General features: G+C 41.5%; 1 protein-coding gene across 5 annotated transcripts in view; it reads left to right on the top strand.

The window, feature by feature from the left end:
- itprid2 (ITPR interacting domain containing 2) overlaps positions 1–25968 on the top strand; it is a 52178-nt gene that overhangs the window by 21254 nt on the left and 4956 nt on the right. For 2 of the 5 annotated variants that reach the window (XM_085383451.1, XM_085383452.1), the window contains exons 7-16: positions 2237–2261; positions 2749–2844; positions 5144–5291; positions 7245–7305; positions 16457–16564; positions 18121–18487; positions 19884–20067; positions 22104–22149; positions 23374–23459; positions 24088–25875. In XM_085383451.1, coding sequence (XP_085239577.1) covers positions 2237–2261; positions 2749–2844; positions 5144–5291; positions 7245–7305; positions 16457–16564; positions 18121–18487; positions 19884–20067; positions 22104–22149; positions 23374–23459; positions 24088–25875 — 2909 coding nt within the window. The remainder of the gene's footprint in view (positions 1–2236; positions 2262–2748; positions 2845–5143; positions 5292–7244; positions 7306–16456; positions 16565–18120; positions 18488–19883; positions 20068–22103; positions 22150–23373; positions 23460–24087; positions 25876–25968) is intronic. The other 3 variants (XM_085383454.1, XM_085383453.1, XM_085383455.1) reach the window with 3 other exon arrangements.

Below are 25968 nucleotides of genomic sequence, written 5' to 3'. Positions count from 1 at the left end.
GAATTAGTGAATTAAATAGTTCGGGGTGAATGGTGTGGAACTGAATCGGTGAATTAGCGTGTGGATGTCACTGTTGTCACGTTTGGCTGCTTTAATCCAGCGGTCTGTTAGAGAAGAAAAACATTGTTGATTCCAAGAAGTTCATCTGAAATGAGCTGGAATAGAAAGACGCTCTCACACAGACGGCGACATGTCTCAGCAAGTTCTTGTTAAATGGAAAAAAAAAAGCAGTCAGACCTGCAGCAAGTGATGACGTTTTTTTTTAAAGTTGCTTGACAAAATGAAAGTTTACCTACATCAGCGCTCAGTACAAGCAAACCGTGGTAAACGGCACATTAATTAAACTTCAACGTTTTTAGGACAGCTGGTTTGATTCCGACCAAGTTGGGCAAAAGCAGTTTTTTATTTTGAAGTGTTACGAAATAAAAACTTGGCAGATATTCTCTGCTGTAGCTAGGTATAGATTAAGGCTAGTGTTAGTTTCTTAAGACATGGTCACAGATTTTTATTTTTTGTCCTTCTCGGTGATTTTAAAAAGACCTTGAGGAAGACCTTAGCCTTTACATTTTCTGGGAGATTTATAGCAAATGGTTGACAGAATTGTAAAGGAGAGGCTAATGGCGAGCAAGTTCAACCAACTGAACTAGTATCCTGTACTGAAGTTCCACTCACTGTTCCTATCCTTTTTAATCTATAATTAATAGTTGCTTGATTATTTAGTTTCAAGCATTCAGCTGTGCATCTCATTAAAAAAATGTCATCTTGAACCTTCTTAATAACTGTTGTACGTTGTTGTAACGGCCTATTGGAAAAGGTCTTAGAAAAACTTGTTCTCCTATCTAAAAGTTTTTTTTATTTTTGTCTGTAGTGGTTGCTGTAGTCAGGATGTACAGTGCCTGCTTTCTTTCTATTCAGGTTTGTGTGTCACATTAAAGAGTAAAGTCTTCTTGCAGAGCCTAAAATTTAAAGTTGTCGTCTTTCTGTCTGAGGGACAGAGAGAGGGAATCTTCTGTTACAATAGGAAACCATTTTTTACGTGATGCCCCCAATTTATATGGCAACCCCCAAGTGTAATTTTACTTCCCCTGAAGTCTGTGGAAACAGTTTGTTCACTGAAGAACCTCTTTGACCGTCCAAATGTTGTCATATTCAAAGACATATTTCAGCTAAACTCGGGCAAAAGTGAAATCAGCTTAGTTACTAACCTTTTAAAAGGTTCCTCTTCTACTCACGACGAACACAAAAATCTTTTTCTTTAATGTCTTCTTCAAATTAGCGGTCTCTGTGAATGATAGCTTTTATCAGCTTAGGAATTTTAGCTTAATTAAAACCAGTTTTATCTCACAATGACTCATCCAGTATTTGTTTTATCACCTCTTGACTAGACTACTCGACAGCTCCCTGTACTTAGTTGTCTCATTACACCCCTTCTTGACTAGTATTTGTCCAAGATGCAGCTGCTACAAAGAAAAGACAAGACATCACTCCTGTATTGGCTTAGTAAAATTCCAGATCATATTACATCAGTCATGTATTTCTTTGGTAACCAGTGCAGCTGTTTGTTCTTTGCAGAGCAGCTCTAAAGAGGCTTCTAATGCCATAATCCGCCTCAAGGTGACTTGCATCATCCTCCCGTTAACTCCTCGTAGTCGCCTACTCTCGCCTTTAAAACCAAAATATTTCCCACTTGCTGCTGCCAGACTCCAGGAAAAAAAAAAAATCAGCCACCCACATTAAGTACCGCCCTGTTGTTGACAATACTTCATCCTTTTGAAAGATCCACATATATTCCCCTGGTTTGCTGTTTGGTTTAAGTGCACTCATGTCATGCTTTTTTTGTTTTGTTTTGTTTCTTAAATGTTCTGATGGTGCGTTTTAATGTGCTGTTGTTTGGTTGTTGCCATTTTTAATGCAGTGTTTTCATTTTATTTATGACTTTCACATCCTGACTCCTTTTTTCTTTTTCTTTTTTTTTCTCTTCATTTTTAAGGCTAGTTTTGTCCAACCTCTAGTCCCCTGGGATTGTGGTCAAGTCAAAACTTGTTTATATAGCTGATTTATTGGGACTTTATGGTTTCCTTTTTGTCCTGTTCTGTGTTTTTCGTTATGTTGATTTGGTCAGGGGGAAAGTTTCTGATAGATTATTGATTAAAGGCACAGAGCAGTGACACAGTAATGCTGCTCAGCATTCTGTATTTGGATGTATACTTAATATTTTCATGTTCTTCTTTTGCAGCCAACTATCCTCAAACCAAAGCCTGGTGAGTTCATTTGTTTTACTCTCTACATTCAGTAAATAAAGTGGCAGCTGGTTGGTGCATTAAGCCTGAAGCTTTTCTAGACATTACCTGACGTAGATGGACTCTGTACTAAAGAGTTGGCACGAGAAAGGCCATTTGATGTCTCATCCAGCTCTGTCAGAGTCATGAAATGCATAATTTCACCCATGTGAGGAAAAGAGTAAGTAATTGAATGCTTACTATGAATTCACAGTAAGCAGCAGTGGTCCTGTGCCCTGCCTCCTGCATGCTTGACTCATGCAGCTTGCATAAACCAGTTTATTTCAAGTGTTGAGAACACATGTGAAACATGTAAAGCAGCAGATGTGGTGAATCATTTGATTTGATTTGATTTGATTCTCCTGATGTTTTCCAGAGTTCATGTTTAAAAACAGCTTTAGATTCTCCCTTCTCTCACATGCACGTGCGTGATTTAATGCCTCTCTGTATGTTAATGCTTCATATGCAGTTTTGATCTTGCGGCGGATCAGAAAAGGAGCCAATATAAAGAGAAAGGAAAGAGTATGAACTCCACAGGATCTGGGAAAAGCAGCACCGTGTCCAGGTCAGTTCATTTGCTCACTTCTCACTCAGATTTGTGCAGGGATCTGCAGAAAGTAACTCTCAGAGATGCTGATATTAAATCTCAAACCAGAGAACTCTTTAGTTTACCTTGCAAGGGAGTTGAAGATTTTAATCAGTAGAGTATCTGCATTGCAAGGTTTTAAGTTGTGCTGTTAGTTAAACGTAAGTCTGACCAATAAGCACCTAGCCAGTGCGACTGCAGTTATGCATTTATTTTAGCCAGATGCTTCATCCAATCACATGCCAATGAATTTATTTATTTATTACCACCTAAGTGCAGTAATAAATAAATTAAATGTAAATAAATCTTGTAATATTCTAAGTACATAGGCAGCTGCATGCTGTAACTATATGGTAGCATGTCCTCTTTTGCACGCTCGGCATCCTGTGAATTGATGACCTGATTAGTTGAAGTTTGCCCATGGTAGATGGTGATAAACGGATGGTTCATCCAATCGTCTGCCAAGTAATGAAGTGACAGCATTTCTCAAACTAGTTTCTCAGAAGAAGTGTCCCGATGGTGAACTTTAAGAAACAGTCTGGTACTTCAGGTTTTTCATTTGTAGCCAAACAAAATTACTGTCCATAAAGGTCAAAGTCAGGGTGTATTTCTAAGAGGAAGTGTTATCTATTCAAGAGGAGTGCAAGAGTTTTTGTCCAAAAACCATCTTATTTTAAATTCCTTGGATGTCGAGCAGTAGTTAGGAGATTCCCTAGATCGAAACTCCAGACATCCAGAGGCCCCCAGAACACAAGAGACCAAGGAAGACCAACAGAGGGGCAGCTGCGCCACTGTCCCGGAAAGAGCTGAGGAGAGTCCCAGATGAGGGCTCACTCAGCAGCCGTGGAGCAGAAGCCAGGGGGAGTTGCAGTGACGCGCCCGTGAGCTCCGCCGGCAGCCAGCCGTGCCTGAGTGACCGAGCCCCAGGCCGAGGGCACCCCACCCCCAAAGTGGCCCGAGCGAGCCCCAGGCTCCAGGCCCCGATAAGTGGCCGCCAAGGAGTGAGCCGGTGTGTACCTGGACGCCCATCCCCAGACACAAAGAACCACCAACGCACCGATGTCTGAGGGAGTCCGCCACTGGCAGGGGAAGTGGTGGTGGGGGGAGATAGACCTCCAAACCTTGGAGGGCCTGAGATGTCCCCAGAGAGGTGGCGTCTGATACCCAACCTGACATATAGACACAGACATACAGGCACACACAGATACAAACATCCATTCCCACCCTCATGCTCTCATATGCAATTACTCAACACGCAACCAACGTGGAGACAGACATAAAGAGACGCTGTACACACAATCACACTCCCCAAGCGTACTCTAAGCCCTGGGTCTAGGTACCCTTGCCCCTGGAGGGGGAACTGCACCCAGACCCAGGTGGTGTTACCCTTTTCCCTGGGGTGGGGAGAAGCAGACTGCCCCGGCTCGGCAGCAGCAGGGAGGCCCCACATTCCAGACCCCAATCGGACGGCCAACTCCTCCTCCCAGACCCATCAGGGTAATTCTGATTGGGCACTAGCCATGAGCAGACACTTAAATTTAATTCTTTTTAAAAGTTGTGAGCCAAAGTAAAGAATCAGGAACCTCTAGTGTTGAAATAAATGTAGGTTAATTGTTTTTGGTTGGAGTAATAATGGCTTGCAGTGTCACTGCTCTATCAGAAATATCTACTGTCCACATCCTTTACCTATAAACACATGTGGTGGGTAAATTATCAGGATGATTGTGGTTGTGGTGAGTGGACAGGATAAGGCGATGAGGTCGGAGCAGCAGGCGTGTCTGGCGGCTGACGTTATTAGCTGGTGTTAAATGTGGTAAATGATGTATAGTGGCTTCTCACGATTTCACAAGTACATAAAAATAGAAACTGTATTATGAAGATGAGTAGCATCATCACCTTACAGTGCAGACGATTATCTCGCTGAGTTATCAGCGGGTAGAAAAAGAAACCACAGCAGCCTCATCTAAATGCAGGTATCACTGTGTTAGAATCACCCAAATACAATATAAAATACACTATTTTGCATAACTACTTTACACTGTCTGCTCTACGCAAATAGCAACTTGTTGTGTTGGCAAAACCTGAGGTGAAAATGTGGGATGGATTAGTCTTCTGCTGCTAGTCAGGATTCAGGTCTCAGTAAAATGGTTGAAGAGCAGGACTCTGCTTGCTGGCTGTGTGTTTTCATAGCGGTTCAGATTTGCAGTCGTCACTCTGCAGTTAGAGAGAAAGTTCAGACTAATTCTGAACTTTCTCTCTAACGTGTGTCTCTCCGCAGTGTGTCAGAACTGCTGGACCTATACGAGGAGGATCCTGAGGAAATCCTGTTAAACCTTGGCTTTGGTCGAGAAGAACCCGACCTGTCCTCAAAGATTCCCTCCAGGTTCTTCAACAGCAGCTCCTCGGCGCGAGGCATCGACATCAAGGTACAGACAGAGCAAAAGAAATGGATTTGTTTTTGTTTTGATTTTTTTTTAAGTTCATCGTTGTAGTTTGTTTAGCACTTTTATAATGCACACTTGTGAATGATCAGAAGGTCGCTGGCCGTACATTGCAAACACTTTCACAGAACCAGGAGCACAGAGGATACGTCCAAGTCACTTCAGTGATCCTTGACTTTGCATTTAATGGCACAAGCAGATCCAACTTTCAACTTACTCAGTGAAATGTTTCACAGTCTACTTGATGGTCTGGTGCAAATTCTTCTGACACTCACTCATGCAGGACGATTTTTAATAACTTTAACGTGAATTAAATTTATTTTGCTCCAAATTTAAATGTTTTTTTAATACTCTCGTGACCAGATACTTCCAAAAACAATGAAATCTTCTTTATTTGCATGATTACTTTATATTTTTGCGGTTTATTAGAAAACGTTAAGCATTCACATTTTTCAGGGTTTTTTTTTTTTTTTTTTTTTTAAGTCATACACTAGCCATATTCAGGGACGTAAAGTTTTTTGACACATAGTATTGTGCAAATGTTTTGAGCCACCCTTCGTTTCTTTACATTTTGCCAGGAAAATGGGAAATCGGTGCAGTGTTTTATTGAAATTGGAAATCATCATGCATCGCTCTCTCTGCTGGAGTTTTTTTATTTCTTAAAGACGTGACTTTCAGCTACAGTTCATCTGCTGTACATAGTTTTTAGCTCTGCCACTTCTTCTTGCCCCGTTATCTCTTTTTTTTTAAGATGACCATTTTGAGATATTCCAAGTTTTTGTCTAATATCTCCTTGAATCACCTTCTTGGTGCAAAAATACAATTTAATCCCTGTCAAACTGTTATCGTTGGCTTTTTTTTAAAAAAAGATTCCTATTCATATTTTTTTATATCTTTGGTATGTTTTATCTTTTTATTTTATCATTAATACCTCTGTAGGCATGAGCATAATACTATTTCTGGCTTTTAGCAGTAGGCCAGTTTTTATTGGAGCTCTCCAAATAGCAGTAAGCTTTTTCTTATTGGGGTTTCTAAAAACCAGAACAAGATGTTCAGCCATGATACTAGTGTGCAAAACTTGATCTACAGTGTTACCATGTGCGTGCTAATGAGGAACGCTGAACCAAGGAACCAAGGATCTTCACACTGTGCAGAATTGTGGCTTGTATAGATGTTGAGTGTAAAATAATTTTTTTAAAACCCGTTGGCATTCCCTCGCTGAAAGTCTTACATTCCCAAGGAATCATTATTGGATTTCCTGTGGTCCACAAAGTTGTGTGTTGGCAAATGTGAGACCTCACAATGCTCGGTCCTTCTTTTCAAGCATAATCTAAGGCAGTATGTGGTCAATGAGAGCGGCAAAGTAGTGGCTACAGACTTGCTTACTGCTAAAACTTCAGCTGCGTTTGAGGTTTAAGTTATGCACGTAACTAAGCTCTACTCTATTTCACTTGTGTTGCTTCGATACAGTGACGGAGATGCTTACTAAGGAGTAGCTTAAATTACATTTACCGCACACTTGCAACAAATCAAAGCAATTTGTCTTCCCCAAATTACAAGATAATGTATCACAGCCATAGACTTTACAACCAAAGCACAGCCATAGCTAAGCAGAGTTATGGCCTGTCTTGATCAGCCCTGGTGGTGCTCGGGGAGAGGGCTGGTGAACCAGCTCCTCTAGTTACTTTTCCAGGTGTATTGGTACAGACCTGCGCCCACAGCTCGAGGTGCAGTGACTCATACTGTTGTTACAGTGAAGCTCTGCCTTTCTCTATTGATCAGACAGAATGCAAACATAAAGGGAAAAAAATTCCCACAGTGACTCTTAGTTACCTCTATATTAAGTAAACATTATCAGCAGGGGAAAACCTGCTGCCGTATTACCATCAGTCACAGATAATGTTTGTAATGGCATTATTTCCTGTGTTACATATACAGGTCTACCTGGCAGCTCAGCTGCAGCGGATGGAGGTGGAGAACCCCAACTACGCCCTGACAAGTATGTACCTCCATGCTTTTAACGCTGCTGCATCTCTTCTGGTGTTTGGGTTTACTTTCTACAGCCTCAGTGCTGCAGGTGGAGGGTTAACCATGATAGTGATGAGAAGCTCAGAGGTTCACGTCCTGAAACTGTAGGCAGAGGAAGTGAAGCTCGGTGACTGTGTGTGTCCTGTTCCCAGTATTATTGTGGTGTTTTGTGGGGTCCTTCAGCTTTTTTAGCTGTTCTGCCAACTGCCTGGACAACACTGCCAGCAAAGACAAAGGTCTGTTTGTCCCAAACTCACACACACTCGCACGCACGCACACGTGCACACAGACCTGCTCCGCTAACATCCTGGCCTCTTTTTGTTTTCAAATGCGTTTTTGCATGAAGGTACTGGCTCACTACCGAACAGACACACGCACACACACAGGATCTGGCAAAGCATTTCTTTTTTTTTTTTTTACTGCACTTACACTGTTAAACTGTCAAGAAGAAGACAGTCAGCTGTGTGTGTGTGTGTGTGTGTGTGTGTGTGTGTGTGTGTGTGTGTGTGTGTGTGTGTGTCTGAAGATGAATCACTTCAGAGGTGAAATTAGTTCAGCTCTAGAATACTTTAACTGAGTCTTTGGTCACTTTTCTACTTTTTAGTTGCTCCAGTTTATTGATGATAAAGTCTCACTTCTTCTTGTTTGCTGTTCTTTGTTGCTGTTGTGCTCGTTGAAGGCAACAGATTTATATTTTCATACGGCCGATCGAGCTCTGCCTTGTTTTCTTTTTTGGTCTTGTCTTTTTAGTTTTAGTTTTGTTTTTGTTTTTTTTTTACCTGCAAGTAAGTTGTTGTCACGATCACTTCACACAACCAGCCATACCCTTGTCAACGGCTAACATAAGATGCGGATTTGTGGTGTCAACTATGATAAATGAACAACTGTCTCAACTGCATAAAAGCCAAATATAAACCCAGGTCCAAAACTGTTTGGATGCTGTGTAAATGTAAATATAAACAGAATGCACTGATTTGCATTTCCAAAGCCCCTATTTTAGTACATAGAAAATATATAAGATGTTTAAACTGACACATTTCAGTATTTAATTAAAAATATTGGCTTAGTTTGAATTTGATGGCAGCGATACGTCTCAAAAGTTGGGAGAAGGCAACGAAAGGCTGGAAAAGTAACTGGGACTGTAAGAGCATCTTAGAGAGGTAGTTTCTCAGAAGCAAAGCTGTGCAGAGGTTCACCAGTCTGCAAAAAAAAACTGCATCTACAAACTGTGCTGCAATTTCAGAATAATTGTCCCAAAAGTCAAATTGCAGAGACTCATCTACAGAGCATGATATCACCTACACATTTGGAGAAATTGGAGAAATCCCTGTGTGTAAGGGACAAAGCTGAAAACCAGTGTTAGGATCACTGACCTTAACTCTTTGGTGAAAAGGTCTGTATTGCAGGCAGGGCAGTTTAGCATTAACATTTGGAACATCACTAAATTAAAAAATATGACAAAGAAGACCCAGGACTGTTAAGCAGCTAGATAGCAGACAAAAATGGGACAACACTCTTTCTCTGAAAGTCCAGCAGCTGTTCTCTTCAGTTTGTAGTTTGTAGACTGCTGTTAAAAGAAGAAGAGATGTTACACAGTGGTAAACATGGCCTGCTTTTATTTATTTATTTATTTTTAATTTGTTGCTGCCACAAAATACAAACTGAGCCAAAATTTTTCCTCTTAAAATGGTGCATCTCATTTTAAATATTTGAATGTTTTTATGTTCTTCTGTGAGTAAAATCTGGTTTGCAAATCATTGCATTCTGGGTTTGTTTTCTTTTTAAACATTTTATACAGCGCCCTAACTTCTTTGGAATTTAGATTACTGGTTTAAATTGATCCCGACTCATCAGTATGCCAATGCAGGCTTTGGCATTTTGCAGAATAATGCCACACTTTGAATTGAGTCCATGTCGGCGCCTGGTGTCTCATCATGTGATCTCAGTCTGACTCTGTGATGTTGATCAGGGCTCTGTGAGAGCCATGCCATCTGTTGCAGGACTCAATGTTCTTCTTGTCATTCAAGGTTGTTCTTTGTGTGTGTGTGTGTGTGTGTGTGTGTGTGTGTGTGTGTGTGTGTGTGTGTGTGTGTGTGTGTGTGTGTGTGTTGCAGAATTAACTAAATTTAACAAAAGTTAATCTCAACAGCTGTTGGATTTTTCTACATAGAGCGTTGTGGTGTGAAAGGTTAATATTGTGAGTGTGAGCTGCAGACAGTAGCCAATGAAGTAATCTCTATCACCAACAAATAGAAATCCTGACATTTAGTTTACCAAAGGTCCCAGGCCTGGATGTTTATTTTCTAAAACACTAATGCAGGTCATTATGGACACCAAGAGTGGGTGTGGCTGCTCGTGTACATATATTATTTCTGTCTGCATATCTCAGGGTCACGACCGCATTTTCTTGTTAGCTCCCAGTAATAACTATATGAGTCACAAGATGTTTGATGGCACGCAAACTGAAGCTCCTTGACTCAACCGAGTCAAAGCCAAAGTTGTGGTGGGCAGATAAAAGTCATCACCTTTGGCTCTTTGCTGTGGTCCTCGGGTCAACCCTCAGCAGGGTTATGGTGTGGTTTGGTGTGATAGCTTTCTGGGGGAGTACCATTTCCACGAAAGAGGGTATGCTTGCTCTGCGACACTGTTTAGTTGATCCGAATCAAAGGAGCATCTGCATAAATGCCATACACCGCTGTTTCCAAGCAGGATATTTAAAAAAGTTATAAAGGCGTGATTGATTGTTATTCAACTCGCTCTTGTTTTAATGTTGTTGCTGATTGTTGTGAGCTTTTATGTGTGCAAAGAAATAATTGCACCTTAACTTGTCCCGGGAATATCACAGGAAAGAAAACCTCTTTGTATTTATTAATGATAAAAATCCTTTGACCTTGTCTCTTGACTTGTGTTGTTTGGAAAGGCGCAGTCCTATTTCTCATATTTAATTTCGGCCCCGCTGGCTTCCATTGAATTTCATATGACAAACAACTTCAAGTGGCTTCTTCCTGTTTCGCTGAAATCTCCAGCTGTCTTGACTGAGCAGCTGTGCCTCTTCAGCCACAAGCACGGTCTACATTGCTCTAATGCTTTTTATATTGAGTCCATTGCTACAAACTCTAGCAATGCTCTCACACACTATCCAAAGGTCTGCAGTGGCTCTCTTATCAATGTTTGTTTATTACACACATCAGAGCCCAGCGAACCTTGGCTGGACACTTGCACTGCCTTCATTGTGGAAATGGAGAGCACAAATGTACTGACAGCAGTCTCTCAAGTTCAGTATGATTTCAGTTTAATCGTCACAATCAGACGTGTTGAACGCTTCAGATGAATGCGAAGAAGTGAACATGACATCACCCTGACTGAGAGTCAACAGAAGACCTGTTGACTCTCTACAAATCATGCAACTCTTCCAGGCTTACGCTCTCAGGTGTTAAGAGTTCACAAAGAAGTCACAGCTTTTGACTGTTATTACTGACTGATATTATTCTGCAGATCAAACCGATGTAATGAGAAACGTTGACAATTTTAGTAACATACAAAAACAACATACAAATGGAAAGAAAAGCTTGTATTTGCCTTGAACTGGTGCAAAAAAAAAACGATAGAATTAGAAAGTGATGTGCATTCTCAATTTAAATGTTGCCACAAAACAAATGAAAAAAGTCATACATTACTTGGAAAGACCTGAATTAACATCCCACAATTAGCTGCATTAACTGTCAGTGGATCAGCAACATGATTATTAGAGATTAGAATGTGAAGAAATCATTATAGAGTATTTGAGAGCGGCTGAAGCTTATTATTTATCAGACCATGAAATCCTGCATAGGCAAACAGTTTAATGATATTTTTTCGACATAATCCAGCCATGCGGTTCTGTTCCCTCATGCGGCACTGCTAGCTGTACTTGTGTGTGTGTGTGTGTGTGTGTGTGAAAGTCTTTTTCAAATCATGGATGGTGGGTTTTTAAAATAAAGAAAAGATGGACTATTGAGCCTGTTATCAGCCCTTTGTTCAAAAGTCAGCATCCATGACGGTACACTTAGAGCTGTAGTTTATTGGATGAATATAGAAAGTCTATAGTTTTTAGCGGATTTTAGACCAGTGAAGGGTTTAACACAAATTTTGCTTGAACTGTTTGGAAATTGCGAGCGTTTTTATACATGGTCCCCCATTTCTAGAGACTCCGAAGTGATTGGACAAACAGAATTTCAAATTTCATAATTATTTTAAATATTTGGATGAAAATATTCTGCGATGTTATGCTTTAGCTCATTCATTCATTTTGGAAATGAAGTTTTCCAGCATTGAATCTGAATTTGAGGAGAGAATAGCTGCTCTATGGGCGATAAATACTAGTGATCTGGTTCCACTCACAGCCATACACGTCCATGCTATAACATTTCCTCCACCGTGTTTGGCAGATGTATTTTATGAGGTTTGTCTCGGATCATCAGCTATTTTTCTCCTGAGATCTTTCAGGTCTTTTTAGTGTTGCTGAGCTGATCAGTTCCTTTATTTCACGATTGTTGTTTTGGCCACTCCTAAATTTTTTGCTGTCTCTGATAGGTTGGTTTTTCAGCTTAACGATAACCTGCCTTCACTTGCACTGATAGCTCTTTGGGCCCCATTTGAAATTAGATTGAAAACCTTTGAATCAAATTCAAATATTATGTCTGCTTCATTCTGACATTAAATAAGAAGGGGACAGGCCTCACATGGCCCTCAAACTGTATCAATTACTTTTAAGCCTGTGAAAATGGGGGAAATGTTATGATATGTGCTACATATCTGGCGGTGTTTTTCAAGTATTTCCTTGCTTAATTTTGTAAGATGATACAAACTACATTCTGAAGGTCACAACGGATGAACTGAAAACATTTGGAGCATTGCGAAGTGGAAAAATGCAACAAAGAACGCCCTGAACTGTTGAAACCTCATATCAAGCAAAAGGAGGTCATGCAACACAATGGTAAACGTCCCTCTGCCCTCAACGTTTTTTGAAACATCCTTGCATTAAATTTAAAGGAAGTGTATTGTATTGTCTCAACATTTGATATTTTGCCTTGCTGATGTACTCACTGTATACAACATGTCAACTTTTGTGGACCAGGGTTGTAAATGACAGGCACAGATGAAACTTCAGAGGAGCGTTTCCTTTTTTTTTTTTAACCTCCACATACCTGGACACTTGCACATGGTAACAGTAAAAGACAGTCCAGGTCTCCAAAGCTAAAAGATTAAGTAGATGTTTATTTCAAAGCTAAATGTATGAAAGTTACAGATGGGTGTCTAAGATGAACTGCTCCTTTAACAGTTTCTGGCCCGTCTCAGGTTCCTGGAGGCTTTCTTCTTTTCCAGAACATTCTCATACTCGTCCACTGGTTCCCTAGATCCCAGACATACATGCGTGTGTTGTTGTTTGTTATGTAAGCTCCGTTCTCACCATCAGAAAGAAATCTCCAGGGATGGATACAGAAAAAGAGTGTGTGCCGTTTTCACTTAATCCTCACTTCCTGTATTAGGATCCTCAGAATGAGCATTAACGCAGAGTCAGCAGTGAGCAGGAAACTCACTCGCACAGTATTACTATCATCACACACAGCTGTATGTGTAATAGGATGTTCTATACTCATGAGTTGTGAGTGACAGCCTGATCTGCAGCTTATTTTAACCTCCTCGGACCCTGTATCCACATATGTGGACATCACAATTTGGGTTATTTAGACTAAAATACTCAATTTTGCTCTACATGGGCCTGATATCCACTTACGAGGACATTATACTGCTACTGTTCTATCAAAATTTTAAACAAATCCTCATATGTGGCTCTTATTTTTCTTAAAAACAAAAATAAGGTTAAAAAAAATATCAAAGAGAAATTAAAAATGCATGTCGTGAAAGAGTTCGGGTCTTAGGAGGTTAAAGGTGCATTAATTGGTTTTGGGTTTTTTGGGCCACTTTGGGGTAAAAACAAATTTTAGGAAAGGCCGACGTCCACATCTGCATCATTGCATAGGGTCTTTTTGCTTAGTTAGTTTATGCTAACCTTGACTGACTCAAGCTAAACGTCTTCCAGTAGCCTTGTATACTTTGTGGTTGACTACAGAGTACAGAAACTGTAGCAACTAGCCTGCTATGTATGGTTTTGCCTGAAATATTGGCTGGATGTTTGGAGTAAAATTATCATTGTTATCCACTCGTCCAGAACATGCACTGATTCAAACCAGATTAAATAAACTGTAGGTGTGAAAGCACACTGAAACAGAACCCAGGAGCTAAAGCAAGCTAAAACATCAGAGATGCTGAGTAAACTCTAAGCTACAACTTGGCTTTTGCTTTTAACTTTTTATGTGAGAGCACCATCAAATGTACACATCCAGTTATGATGTGTTTACTTTTACCTCTGATGCAGTATAAATAAATGTTGTTGTTGTTTTGGCTTTGCAAGTCAGAGGTGAGGGAAATATAAGTTAGCAGATCTGTGTTTCAGGTTGTTACATAAAAGCGAGAAACAACATGTTCACATAAAGACAGGAGACAGAAGTCGGTGTTTTTATAACAGACTGATGAGTATTTAAACAGTGAGAGACAGGCAGGGGGAGCAGGGAAGACAGGAAAGTATGCAAGTCATCATCCTGTTAGAAATAAGACTGACAGCTCGACTTACACAACCCCAAGAGGAGGGAGGAGGAGGGAGGAGTGGCGGAGCTGACGTCCGTGTTCAGCTTTTTGATGTTTTTCATTTCTCAGAATAGTTCTTCAATTCAAAACATTCATTTTGTTTAAAACCAGATTTTTAACAATAGCAATTTCTCTGAAGAATGAAGTCCTGCTGTGGAATCACTCCACCATTCACTTCTTTATTTCTGCTCATCTAATAAACACTTGTATAGTGAGCTCTATTTTAGAGCAAAGGCCAAACTCATGACTGTCAACTTTCATCTGTAACAGGCTGAAATTACATTTATGGAGCTTTACTGAGAATCTGATGAAAACATGTCCGTTTCATTTTTAGAGCCTAGAGCACACATTTAGCTTGTAACAATACAAAAGCAGGGGAAACTGAAAAAAAATCCATAGTTTCTGGCAGTTGCTGTTCGTGTCTCTGGTCTCCTGCAGTGTCACAGCTCTGGTGTCTGGTTTTCTGAAACTGTGAATCTCCTGAGATGATTTTTTTTTTTTTATTTTACTCAGCACTATGCAGGATACAGAAATCTATACTTTAAGATCTTTTTCACTTAAAAAAGCAAATTGGTCATTGCTTTGTAGTTGGTTGATGCTTTACGCCCTTAAAAAAAAAAGTGGTTTGTTCTGTTGAACAGGGTCAGCATAAATTCATGGCTACAGTCTGTCCTGTGCCAGCAGTCCAGGCTGGAAGCCTTGCACATGTCCTTTTCTTTCTTTGTTTTCCTGCTGTTCTCTCTCTCTGGAGCGGTGTGTTATGACTAGGGATGGGTATCGTTTAGGTTTTATCCGATACCAGCGTTTATTACTGGGTCCCTCTTCTTCAGAGGAGAAGACTGCTCGTCTCCTCCTCCCTTTCGTCCTCCTTTTGCTCCTCCCTCTACTTCTCAGACGCAATTATAAAAAGTTAGAAAAAAGCCAAATCACTAACACTTTGGAGTAACGCAAATATTGGTCAAACAACTACTAAAATAACTATTAAACTATTAAAAACTATTAAAAAAAAAACAAAAAAACCACCTGTCAGGAGTAGGGATGGGTATCGTTTAGGTTTTATCCGATATCGGTGCCAAACCGGTATTTTTGAAACAGTGCCGGTGCTTAAACGGTGCTTAAACCGGTGCTTAAAGAATGGAAAACACAAACTTTGTCCAAGAACCTCTCATGTTCAGCTGTTTTTTTTTTTTTGTAAAAAGATAACAATGTTAGCCTTTTCTGCAGCTATAGAGCATATACGGCATCACTCTTGGCTGGAAGCAGTGCTTAAACAATGGAAAAAACACAAACTTTGTCCAAAAACCTCTCATGTTTAACTGTTTTCCACTTTTTCTTTGGTCACTTTAGCCTTTTTGGCCAGGGTGAAGGGAGTATCTGCCATCAAACAAGAAGACAGCTGCATGTAACTACGACGGTGTTTGCTAGTTCACCTTACATGCATTAATGTAATAACGTGGTTAGCCTACTCAGCGTAAATTACACACGAACAACATTAAGCTACTCACGCAGAGAAGAACGGCTGCTGCTGCCATCATCATCCTCATCATTTCTGCTACACTGGCAGGGCTAGGGGCCAGGACTCTACTCTTCGTGTTTTTGGGGGATGTTGCTAACTCCGGGTCCGATAACAGGCACCACACCCGCAGTAGATGTGCTCGGTGTGAGGTCTTGCAGCAAGCTATCAAATACGGCGCATTTCTCGGCTTTTAAAAAAAACGTTATGCGTCGCCAGGTGTTTCATCGGATTCGAGGTGTTACCTCCTTTGACAGTATCACAGTATCAGCTTAAAGCACTTGTTGCAGGCTGCCGAGTTTGCATATTTTGCTGTGAAGTACAGCCAGACTTTTGACCGCTTTGCCTTGGTCATTTTTAACCTGTAGCTCTGCTCTAAAAGAACGTACGTACCTGGCCCCGCCTACTATCCTCGGAAACGTAAAATGATTGGCTAGAATGTCAAAGGAGCTTGCAAAGAAAAGCGTCTGGACTTCTTTAAGTTGCTTGAAGACGTTTCACCTCTCATCCGAGAAGCTTCTTCAGTTCTAAGGTCAAATGGTGGAGAGTCCCAGATATAAACCTAGTGGGAGTGACCCCCCACAGAGGGACAGAGGGGAGGGGTCACTCCCACTAGGTTTATATCTGGGACTCTCCACCATTTGACCTTAGAACTAAAGAAGCTTCTCGGATGAGAGGTGAAACGTCTTCAAGCAACTTAAAGAAGTCCAGACGCTTTTCTTTGCAAGCTCCTTTGACTACGATGACCTGGATGACTGAGAACCTTCACAGACAGATTGGCTAGAATCTAAAGTGTATCACAGCTCAGGAAAAAAAAGCACCGAAATGTGCGCTGCTTTTCGGTCTGGTTACTACCGTTTATGTCAGAACGATACCGGTACCCATCCCTAGTTATGACCGTCTTGTCTGCCTTCTTTCTCAGGTCGTTTCCGTCAGATCGAGGTCTTGACAACAGTAGCGAACGAGTTCTTCCAGCTCTACAGTCAAGTTTCTGGGCAGCCGGTCCAGCGGATCAGCACTACGGATCAAGGTAATGACGACAACAACAACAGAAAGTCCATTGAAGGACTGTTTTAGTCTGGACCGGCTGAGCGGCGCAGAGAGTCGTGCACAAACACTAATCTGACTTTTACTGCTGTGGAGGATGTTTACAATAAAATGTACTTAATATATTACAGTGGGCTTATTTAACTGAAGTCATCAGACTAGAAAAACACTGATAAAAATCACTAGCTGAATAGTTGGGTAGCCCTATACTTGATACTGAAAGCAAAGTCCATATGGTTTTTATTCATATCTGGTCAACTTGATGTTTTAACAAGGATCACTTTACATAATAGACGATGAACAGACATTTTTAAATAAGACATGATCAGCACCCTTGCCTCCTGACTAGGGATGGGTACCGGTATCCGGTTCTGACATAAACGGTAGTAACCAGACCGAAAAGCACCGCACATTTCGGTGCTTTATTTCGGTGCTTTTTTTTCCTGAGCTGTGATACACTTTGGATTCTAGCCAATCATTTTACGTTTCCGAGGATAGTAGGCGGGGCCAGGTACGTACGTTCTTTTAGAGCAGAGCTACAGGTTAAAAATGACCAAGGCAAAGCGGTCAAAAGTATGGCTGTACTTCACAGCAAAATATGCAAACTCGGCAGCCTGCAACAAGTGCTTTAAGCTGATACTGTGATACTGTCAAAGGAGGTAACACCTCAAATCTGATGAAACACCTGGCGACGCATAACGTTTTTTTTAAAAGCCGAGAAATGCGCCGTATTTGATAGCTTGCTGCAAGACCTCACACCGAGCACATCTACTGCGGGTGGGTTGCCTGTTATCGGACCCGGAGTTAGCAACATCCCCCAAAAACACGAAGAGTAGAGTCCTGGCCCCTAGCCCTGCCAGTGTAGCAGAAATGATGAGGATGATGATGGCAGCAGCAGCCGTTCTTCTCTGCGTGAGTAGCTTAATGTTGTTCGTGTGTAATTTACGCTGAGTAGGCTAACCACGTTATTACATTAATGCATGTAAGGTGAACTAGCAAACACCGTCGTAGTTACATGCAGCTGTCTTCTTGTTTGATGGCAGATACTCCCTTCACCCTGGCCAAAAAGGCTAAAATGACCAAAGAAAAAGTGGAAAACAGTTAAACATGAGAGGTTTAGGACAAAGTTTATGTTTTTTCCATTGTTTAAGCACTGCTTCCAGCCAAGAGTGATGCCGTATATGCTCTATAGCTGCAGAAAAGGCTAACATTGTTATCTTTTTACAAAAAAACAGCTGAACATGAGAGGTTTTTGGACAAAGTTTGTGTTTTCCATTCTTTAAGCACCGGTTTAAGCACCGTTTAAGCACCGTCACTGTTTCAAAAATACCAGTTTGGCACCGATATCGGATAAAACCTAAACGATACCCATCCCTACTCCTGACAGGTGGTTTTTTGTTTGGTTTTTTTTGGGTTTTTTTTTTAATAGTTTTTAATAGTTTAATAGTTATTTTAGTAGTTGTTTGACCAATATTTGTGTTACTCCAAAGTGTTAGTGATTTGGCTTTTTTCTAACTTTTTATAATTGCGTCTGAGAAGTAGAGGGAGGAGCAAAAGGAGGACGAAAGGGAGGAGGAGACGAGCAGTCTTCTCCTCTGAAGAAGAGGGACCCAGTAATAAACGCTGCCAAAATCCTCACGAGAAGCATTAGCAGACGCAACTTGTTCTCGTCCAACTCAGAGTCGACGGAAGCCCAAACGCCTAACCAGCAAATGCTAACCAATGGACATGAAGCTCCTGCTGACGCACCAGCGTCAGCAGAACAGGACGGATCCAGTACCAACTCTCACCACCAGGCAGAGGTGGTTAGCCCAAAACACATGCGCAAGAAAGACAACTGTCCCCTCGCGACAGTTACAGAGGAAACCAGTGGGGATGGAGAGACAGGTTCCCTAACAGACAACAGGTATCATTACTTAATGCATATAAACCAGTTTGAAGTTGTGGATGACACATATAGATCGATATTGAAGCCAGTGGTTCTCAAACTTTGTCAGACCTCAGTAATATCGGTCTGTCCAGTTAGGAATCATATTACATTGTGAATCCATTTCACCTGCTTTAGTACAAAGAACAGTGACAGCAGGTGTGATGGAGAGGCAACAAATGAGACAAAAGGGAAATACTTAGCAAGTGGTGCCCACAGACCATTTCTAGTTTTGCTTTTTGCTACCGTTAATCCTGTAGCAAATAAGATATTAGATGGTGTCCTGGGGATCTCTTTCCAGATCTGGATCAGAGCATTAGTGAGCTCCTAGACGGTCTGTCTCTGGTTTCAGATGCACCATAACATCTCAGATGTTCTCAATTGGATTCAGGTCTGAGGAATGTGACGGCTAGTCAGTGCCATCAGTTACTGTCATTCAGGAATTGCAGACATGAGGCTGGGCATTGTCCTGTACAAGGAGTAACCCAGGTGTCACTGAATCATCTCAGGTAATAGATGTGAGGATTGCATCCCCGCACATAACTGCAGTCAGAGTACTCCTAGCTAGCATGTAAAGATCTGTACCACTCTCCAAGAATAGGCTTCCAAAGACCATCATTAACCATCATAATCGCGCTGGATGATGATGCAGGCATCATTTCACATCTGGTATTTCTGGTATTCATGATTCAGTATTGACTCGTGGCCTTATCCCTTGCCCACAGAGACTCCTGCAGATTATCAGAATTAGCCTGTGCTTATTTTTTACTTCTGAGAATCAGATTTAAAAAAAAAAAAAGAGCTAGTATTTTTTCTAAAATGCCACAATTTCTCAGTGCAAACATTAGCTATCTTCTACAGTGAATAAAATATGAGTTTGAGATTTGTGAGTCAACGTATTCTACTTTTATTTACATACAGAGTATGAACCCTTTTTGTAATTGGGTTTATAAATAGAAGTGACTAGAATGACTAACAAGAAAGTTTCCATTTAAAACTATTCCTCTGAATGACTTAAAATGTATTATTCACTGAATCACACAGAAGAAAAATATTTGTAAAGTACCTCAAATTTGGGATGTAATTTTTGTCATATTAGCATCCTGGTGCTACTCATAGCATCAGTGTTTTAATTCAAAACACGTAAGCTGCTGTTAATCTCTCTCATGTATTTATTAATAACCGATATCAGACTCTTCATGAAGTATGAAACTTCACTGCCAGCTTGAATCCATGCATCCAAAGCTGCAGTACTCATACATAAGCTCCCACTGTCCCAGTTTGCTCAGACGTCAAGCTAAGGTTATATAAATAACTGAATAACAAAATATTCTACCAGTTACTTCTCAGTTGACTAACTTCTACTTCCCATCAGACCTGAACAGCACACCACCGACCCAGACCTTCAGTCAACCAACCAGGGAACAGGGGAAGGCACTCAGGTGGTTAAAGAGGTGGAGAAAAGAAACTCCACCCCAGAGAAAGCTCCTCACACCCTGGCTCCGCCACGGCCGGCACATCTTCGCACAGAAAACGCAGACTCTTTTGAAATAGAGGAGGTACGGGTTTCTCTGGGGGCTTCATACTCCTTGGTCAAATTAGTGGGTGACCTCTTTCCATGGGCATGTTACAATGTTGTCACCAACTACTATTTAGCTGTTCCTGTGTTTGTGATGGTGTCCCAGGTAGAGCAGGGCGATATGGCCAAAAATATTTATCACGATATATATTTGAAAATTTGCGATAACGATATAACCGACGATATAATTGATGCGAGACAAAATACAACTCCACAACATTACTAGCGCAAAAAGACAACCTTCCATTTATTTTCACTTAAACAAGAAGCTGGTTTTTATGTACATTAAAGCTTTATAAAAATGTAACAGTGCAAATGCAAATTCCTTGCTGAAAGTTTAACCAAAAGGCATTTCCAGTAGAAATGGGCTGACATATCCTGAGCATAACCATGTATAATATCCACTGAAGTTAAAAAGAGGTGCTTTGCAACATTAAACTGCAGTGTGCAGTACGCATTTTTCGGACCATAAGGTGCACGGGATTATAAGGCACATTAAGCGAAACAAAGCAGTCAGATAAATCAAACTTTATTAAACTCATTCTTCTTGCTTCCTCCACTTCTGTACCATTGATTCATTAATGTTGAATTCTCTGGTAGCTGCTCTATTCCCATGTTGTTGCAGTATATTAATGACTAACCTCGTATTGTGGATGGATTATCTCAGTTGTTCTCCTGACTGAAGTTTGGTCCGTTTACAGCATCCTGCCATGCGATTGCATTTGTCTCTAACCATGAAGAACCTTCACGTTAACTTTTATAAGTGGAAAAGTGTTAGTGTTCGTCCTCCAGCTTCACTGTTTATGTTATGCTAACATAGCTGTGTCGCTAGCGATCACGTAGCACATCATTATATACCAGCTAGCCAAACTTCAGTAACCCTACAAACGTCACTGCTGTTTAGTTTCCTGTCTTCATTTATGTTGGAAGTGATAGCAGAGCTGTACGTTTGATTTTTTTCAGAAATCTCTCAGTCAGAACATGCAATATCATGCTTAGGTAACTAGCGAAACTAGCGAGCTAACTTCCGCTAGCTTCCTGCTAACTTCTAACTCCGTTAAATGTAATAACTTTTGTTTTCATGGATGCCTGGAAGTTAAACTTTATAGTTACACCTGGTAAAGCAGCAATGCTGATCGTTTTATTAAAGATGAAAGAATTTAGACAGTTTTTAACTCTAAGTGATGCTGCAGTGTTGTTTGACCTGAAGATTACGGAGTTTAGGACCCAGATTACTCCCAGATTTAAGAGCATCTTAGAACGGCCGCTTGCATGTTCTGCAAAAAAATGTGCTTTGTTGTGTATCTGACGGACAAACACCAAACCAGTTCCACATCACGGAAGTTGCACCATTTTTACAAACCAATTCTGGTTCATCTGTTTCACTCAACAATCGGCCATGTGCGTATGAAAACAAAGGCACTGCGCATGCGCGTTTTACTCCCATTCTATCGCGATATTTCATTTTCCTATCGTTGCCTAACATTATACCGGTATTACCGTGAACGGTATAATATGGCCCAGCCCTAGTCCCAGGTTACCAAAGCCATTTCACATTTACATGTATGCTGTCGGTTCTCACAGACTGGTTCCCTTGTAGGCTGTTAGCCAGTGGGCATGGCTTGGAACGATACTCTAGGATTCAAATTCATGCAAATAAAGACAAAAATCCTCTACTTACTGTAATACGCTGGCAGAAGTGAAATTTTATGCATATTTAGGCTATACTTTAGACCTCAGAACCAGCTGTTCACAACAGCTTACGTCATCGGGGGGGGGGGGGTAAAAAAACAAAAAAACTCTTGAAGACAGAAAAGGGACACATGGGTGTCAGGTAGATGAGAACCCGTGTCCACTGGTCTTTGCAGCTTTAGAAAAACGAGCTTGTTGACACACGTTGCCTGAATCTGCTCAGTGAAGCGGAGTAGTTGGTAAAAAGCCTGAGCTTTTATTTAGGGGAAGGACTCTGTTCAGTTCTTTCTTTCTCCTAAAACTCAGCCTGTTTTTGTCCTGTAGATTAACGAAGACGAGGCTAACCCACACAGGACGTCTAGATCGGGAGGTGAGCGCTGACTTGAGTTTCTGCGTGACCTTATCGTTTCACTTGCATTTTTCCTTTAAGCAAGCAGATGGTCATGTTTGTATTCAGTGCTTTTCAGTAAAATGCAAATGTGTACTGTGTCTGTGAGGGCTGACTGACTGAATGCATTTCATTCCTTGTGGAACACTCACCAAGATACGTTTGAATAATACAAAAATTTCATTGTTTAGATCAGGGGTCTCGAACTCCAGGCCTCGAGGGCCGGTGTCCTGCAGGTTTTAGATGTGTCCTTGATCCAACACGGCTGATTTAAATGGCTAAATTACCTCCTCAACATGTCTTGAAGTTCTCCAGAGGCCTGGTAATGAACTAATCATTTGATTCAGGTGTGTTGACCCAGGGTGAGATCTAAAACCTGCAGGACACCGGCCCTTGAGGCCTGGAGTTCGAGACCCCTGGTTTAGATCGTTTTACTTGAAAATGACGTTTTGAAGAAATCCACGGCTGAAATTTCACTTCTTAACATTTTATTGTCTAAATATCTGTGGACTTTTCTGTCATTAACACCGACTCCCTGTTAAGGTGGATTCTGTTAGAGCCCGTTATGAACATTGTTGTTTATCTTCATTGTCCATATAGTCACACCATTGTTTGTAAGAAGTGCGAGCCCATCTTTTAATCCTTAACTAGCCAGATCGAGTACATAAAACTATATATAGTTCACTGGAGTTCCAAATCAAACACTCCTATTGATGCTTGAATCTGATGATGCTTTAAATATGCAACATGATAAGATCTCATAGAAAAACATTGTTGAAATCTTAAAAGAACTCTTTCATTATAAATGGGGGGAAAAAATTGGTGGGGCTTTTTTATTTATAGGATTTCTAACAGAACGTCAGAAAGTTTTGTTTTAAATTCTTTAACTGCTTGGTAGTAAATCATGCAACAAACCAGTGGAGTGTCGTTTTTTTCCCCCAATTAAAATTCAGAGTTCAGCAGCTTCCTGCAGCCCTTCTTTATCTGCTTTGATCCACTTAAAAGCCTTGTCTTTCTTTCCATCTTAATGTGTTTTTATTCGGTATGTACTAAGAATCTCGTTTCCTTTAGACATAGAATTTCTACACAGCTTCTTGTTGCACGCTAACATGTTTTCTATGAATGATTCTGCTCTGCCACCTGCAGGACAGATCGGGTAATGCAGGAAGAAATAAAGCTGTTTATTTCCCCTTTCTCTCTTTCTAGTAGACCTCTCGAGGAGAGACAGCCTACAGTCTGACAGCAGCGGCTATGCTGAGGAGCCTTCTGCTGATCTCAACAGCCACCTTAAGGTCTGTTTGTTTGTTTCTCATTCTTTTTTTTTTAAGTCTCTTCTGTGCATCCCTCCTATTTTTCTTTTTCATGACCGTCACCTTCAGACTTATTTGAAATGAATCATGAAAAACCAGACAAAACTTAGTCAAAGCAGGAGAAGAATCACAAGCAGCGTAATCAAATGTGGCCTAGAACGCTTATTTTATTCTCTTATTTAAAGAAAAAAAAAGTACTCCTATGTAATCTAACATAAATCAGATTTAGCAAGTAGGAACTGAGCATTCAGTGGTAAGAAAGCACCAATATAAATCAAGGTGTCCTGATTGAATAAAATAGCAGCTCTAATGACTTTGACTCTAATTGGAGACTAAAACGTGTGCAAGTAATACGTCTTTTGGTCGCACATGGGAATTTTGGATTACAAAGATTACTGCAGAGCACATTTCAAAAGTGCAACCATCAGAAAATTGCAACCACAAAAATTTAGTCACTGTAACCTGAGAATTTGATTTTGTAATGCTGTATTTTATGTTTCTACTCCTCTTCATTGTGGGGAAATACTATACCCTTTCACTATTAGTTATATATTTTTCAATATTTATGATTATTTGGGATTTAAGTATAATTTGAATTAATTGTAATCAGGTGCAGGTGAGTAGTGACAGCTGTGACAGCGAGACCACTGTGACCTCGCACCCTTCACAAGACGTGGCTACTCCCCTTGCAATGGACAAGCCAGCATTTGACCTGCCAGATGGTAGAGAGGAAGAGGCGAGGCCAGGTGAAGCTGCAGAGTCGGATCGAAGTAACGGCTCCAGGGAAGAGCACATGGATACAGAGACTTCAGAGCAGATTCCACAGTACACAGCTCACCATCTGCCCAGGAGCAGGCCAGTAGAAGTACAGCAAGATGAAACTTTGGGTAAGGAGAATGTTGAGAGATGTGACCGGACTGATCCTGATCCTGATCCAGAGCCTGAGTCTGCTCAGAGTATGCCTGCTGCAGAACAACAAGCACAGCCAGAGTCAAAGGAACCCCAACATGATTCAGAGCAAGGACCAGAGCACACTCAGAACCCGACAGAAACTGAAGGAGACACAGATACATCCACAGAGAAAACGAGTGGTGAGAACAAAGTCAAAGTAGAGCCTGTGTTCTTGGATGAAGCTGAATCACATTGTCCTGTGGCTCCAGCTTCTCTGGTCCATAGTGCTTTAGACCGAGCCAAACAGTCGAACCGTACAGCCTCCCAGAGACGTGGCATCTCCATGCAGAGGTCCTCTTCCTTGCCCTCTTCACTCCTTTCGCCCTGCAAGATTGTATCATCTGTCAGGATCCAGTTTGGGCAAGGCCTGGCGTCCTGCACCCAGCCCAAGTACTCCTTTAAATACACCCCTGAGCCTGAGGACAAGGAAGAAGAAGAAGACGGAAGAGAGGAGAAGGAAGAGGAAGAAGTGGAGGAAGAACCAACCAACTGCCTGTCAACTCTGATCATAAATCCTGCCTGCTCATCTAGCTCCAAAAAAAAATCACCAGCTGTCTTTCCACCTAAGCCCATACCTCGGTATCTGATGCGGCCATCCTATTCCCTACAAAGCCCCAGCCCTCCTCCTGATTGGCCATCAGGAGTAAATGCCGAATCTTGGAGCACCCAGAGTGTTCCAGATTTGTCGTCCAATCCGCAGCAGCCTGGCCACTTCCAGCAAAACATGAATGCCTACCGAAACCAGCAAAGTTTGAATCCAGAGGAGAATCTGTTCTCTGATTCTCACCGTTCAGCTCAATACCCCTGTCCCAGTCCAAATCTTAATCAAAGATCTAACTCCAGCTCACATCCCTTCATGTCGAACCCTGCTTTGCAGTACACCCCTCCTCATCTACACGGTAGTCTTCCTAACCTCCACCATCACCACAGCCCTTCAGTGAACCACCGTTGTAGTCTAACCAGTCTCCTTCAGCCTTCAACTTCCCCAGGCCCCCAGCATGACAGCATCTCCAACTTGCATCCTCTTTCAACTCCCACATCTCCTCACCACATCCCTTCGGGTCACTTGCATCCTGGACCTTCTGGAATGTATCACCCGGTCTATAACCATCAATACAGTCACCAGCAACCCTACCAGCTCCCTCCTCAAGGCTCACAGTTTGGCTCGCCCTACTTTAGTCATCAAGGCTACAACCCGTACCTGTCATTTCCCCACCACACCCATCTCCATCCGACAGTGTCCCCAGAACACAGTCTGCATCCAGGGCTGGCTCCTCCTCCTGGCTTCCACATAGGCATGGGTTTGGCCCTTAGCCCAGGTCACAACCTCCATCCAGGGCTTCGTGATGCTAATGCTCCAGGTCCAGGACCCGGCCAGAGCCCATCTAGCACAGAGATGCAGCTAAGGAGAGTCCTGCATGAGATCCGGGGAACAGTTCAGAGTCTGGTCAGTCCTCCTCAGTCACACTGTCTTATCACCCTGTTAATTAAGGTTTAGTCTGGAGTTTGTAGTTCTTCTTCTTATTCGGAGTTTCCCTTC

The sequence above is a fragment of the Rhamphochromis longiceps genome, linkage group LG16 (assembly GCF_057381845.1).
Source record: "Rhamphochromis longiceps isolate RC_006_pf linkage group LG16, R_longiceps_female_GT1.1, whole genome shotgun sequence".
Lineage (NCBI taxonomy): Eukaryota > Metazoa > Chordata > Actinopteri > Cichliformes > Cichlidae > Rhamphochromis > Rhamphochromis longiceps.
This window is presented reverse-complemented; position numbering and strand designations above follow the sequence as displayed.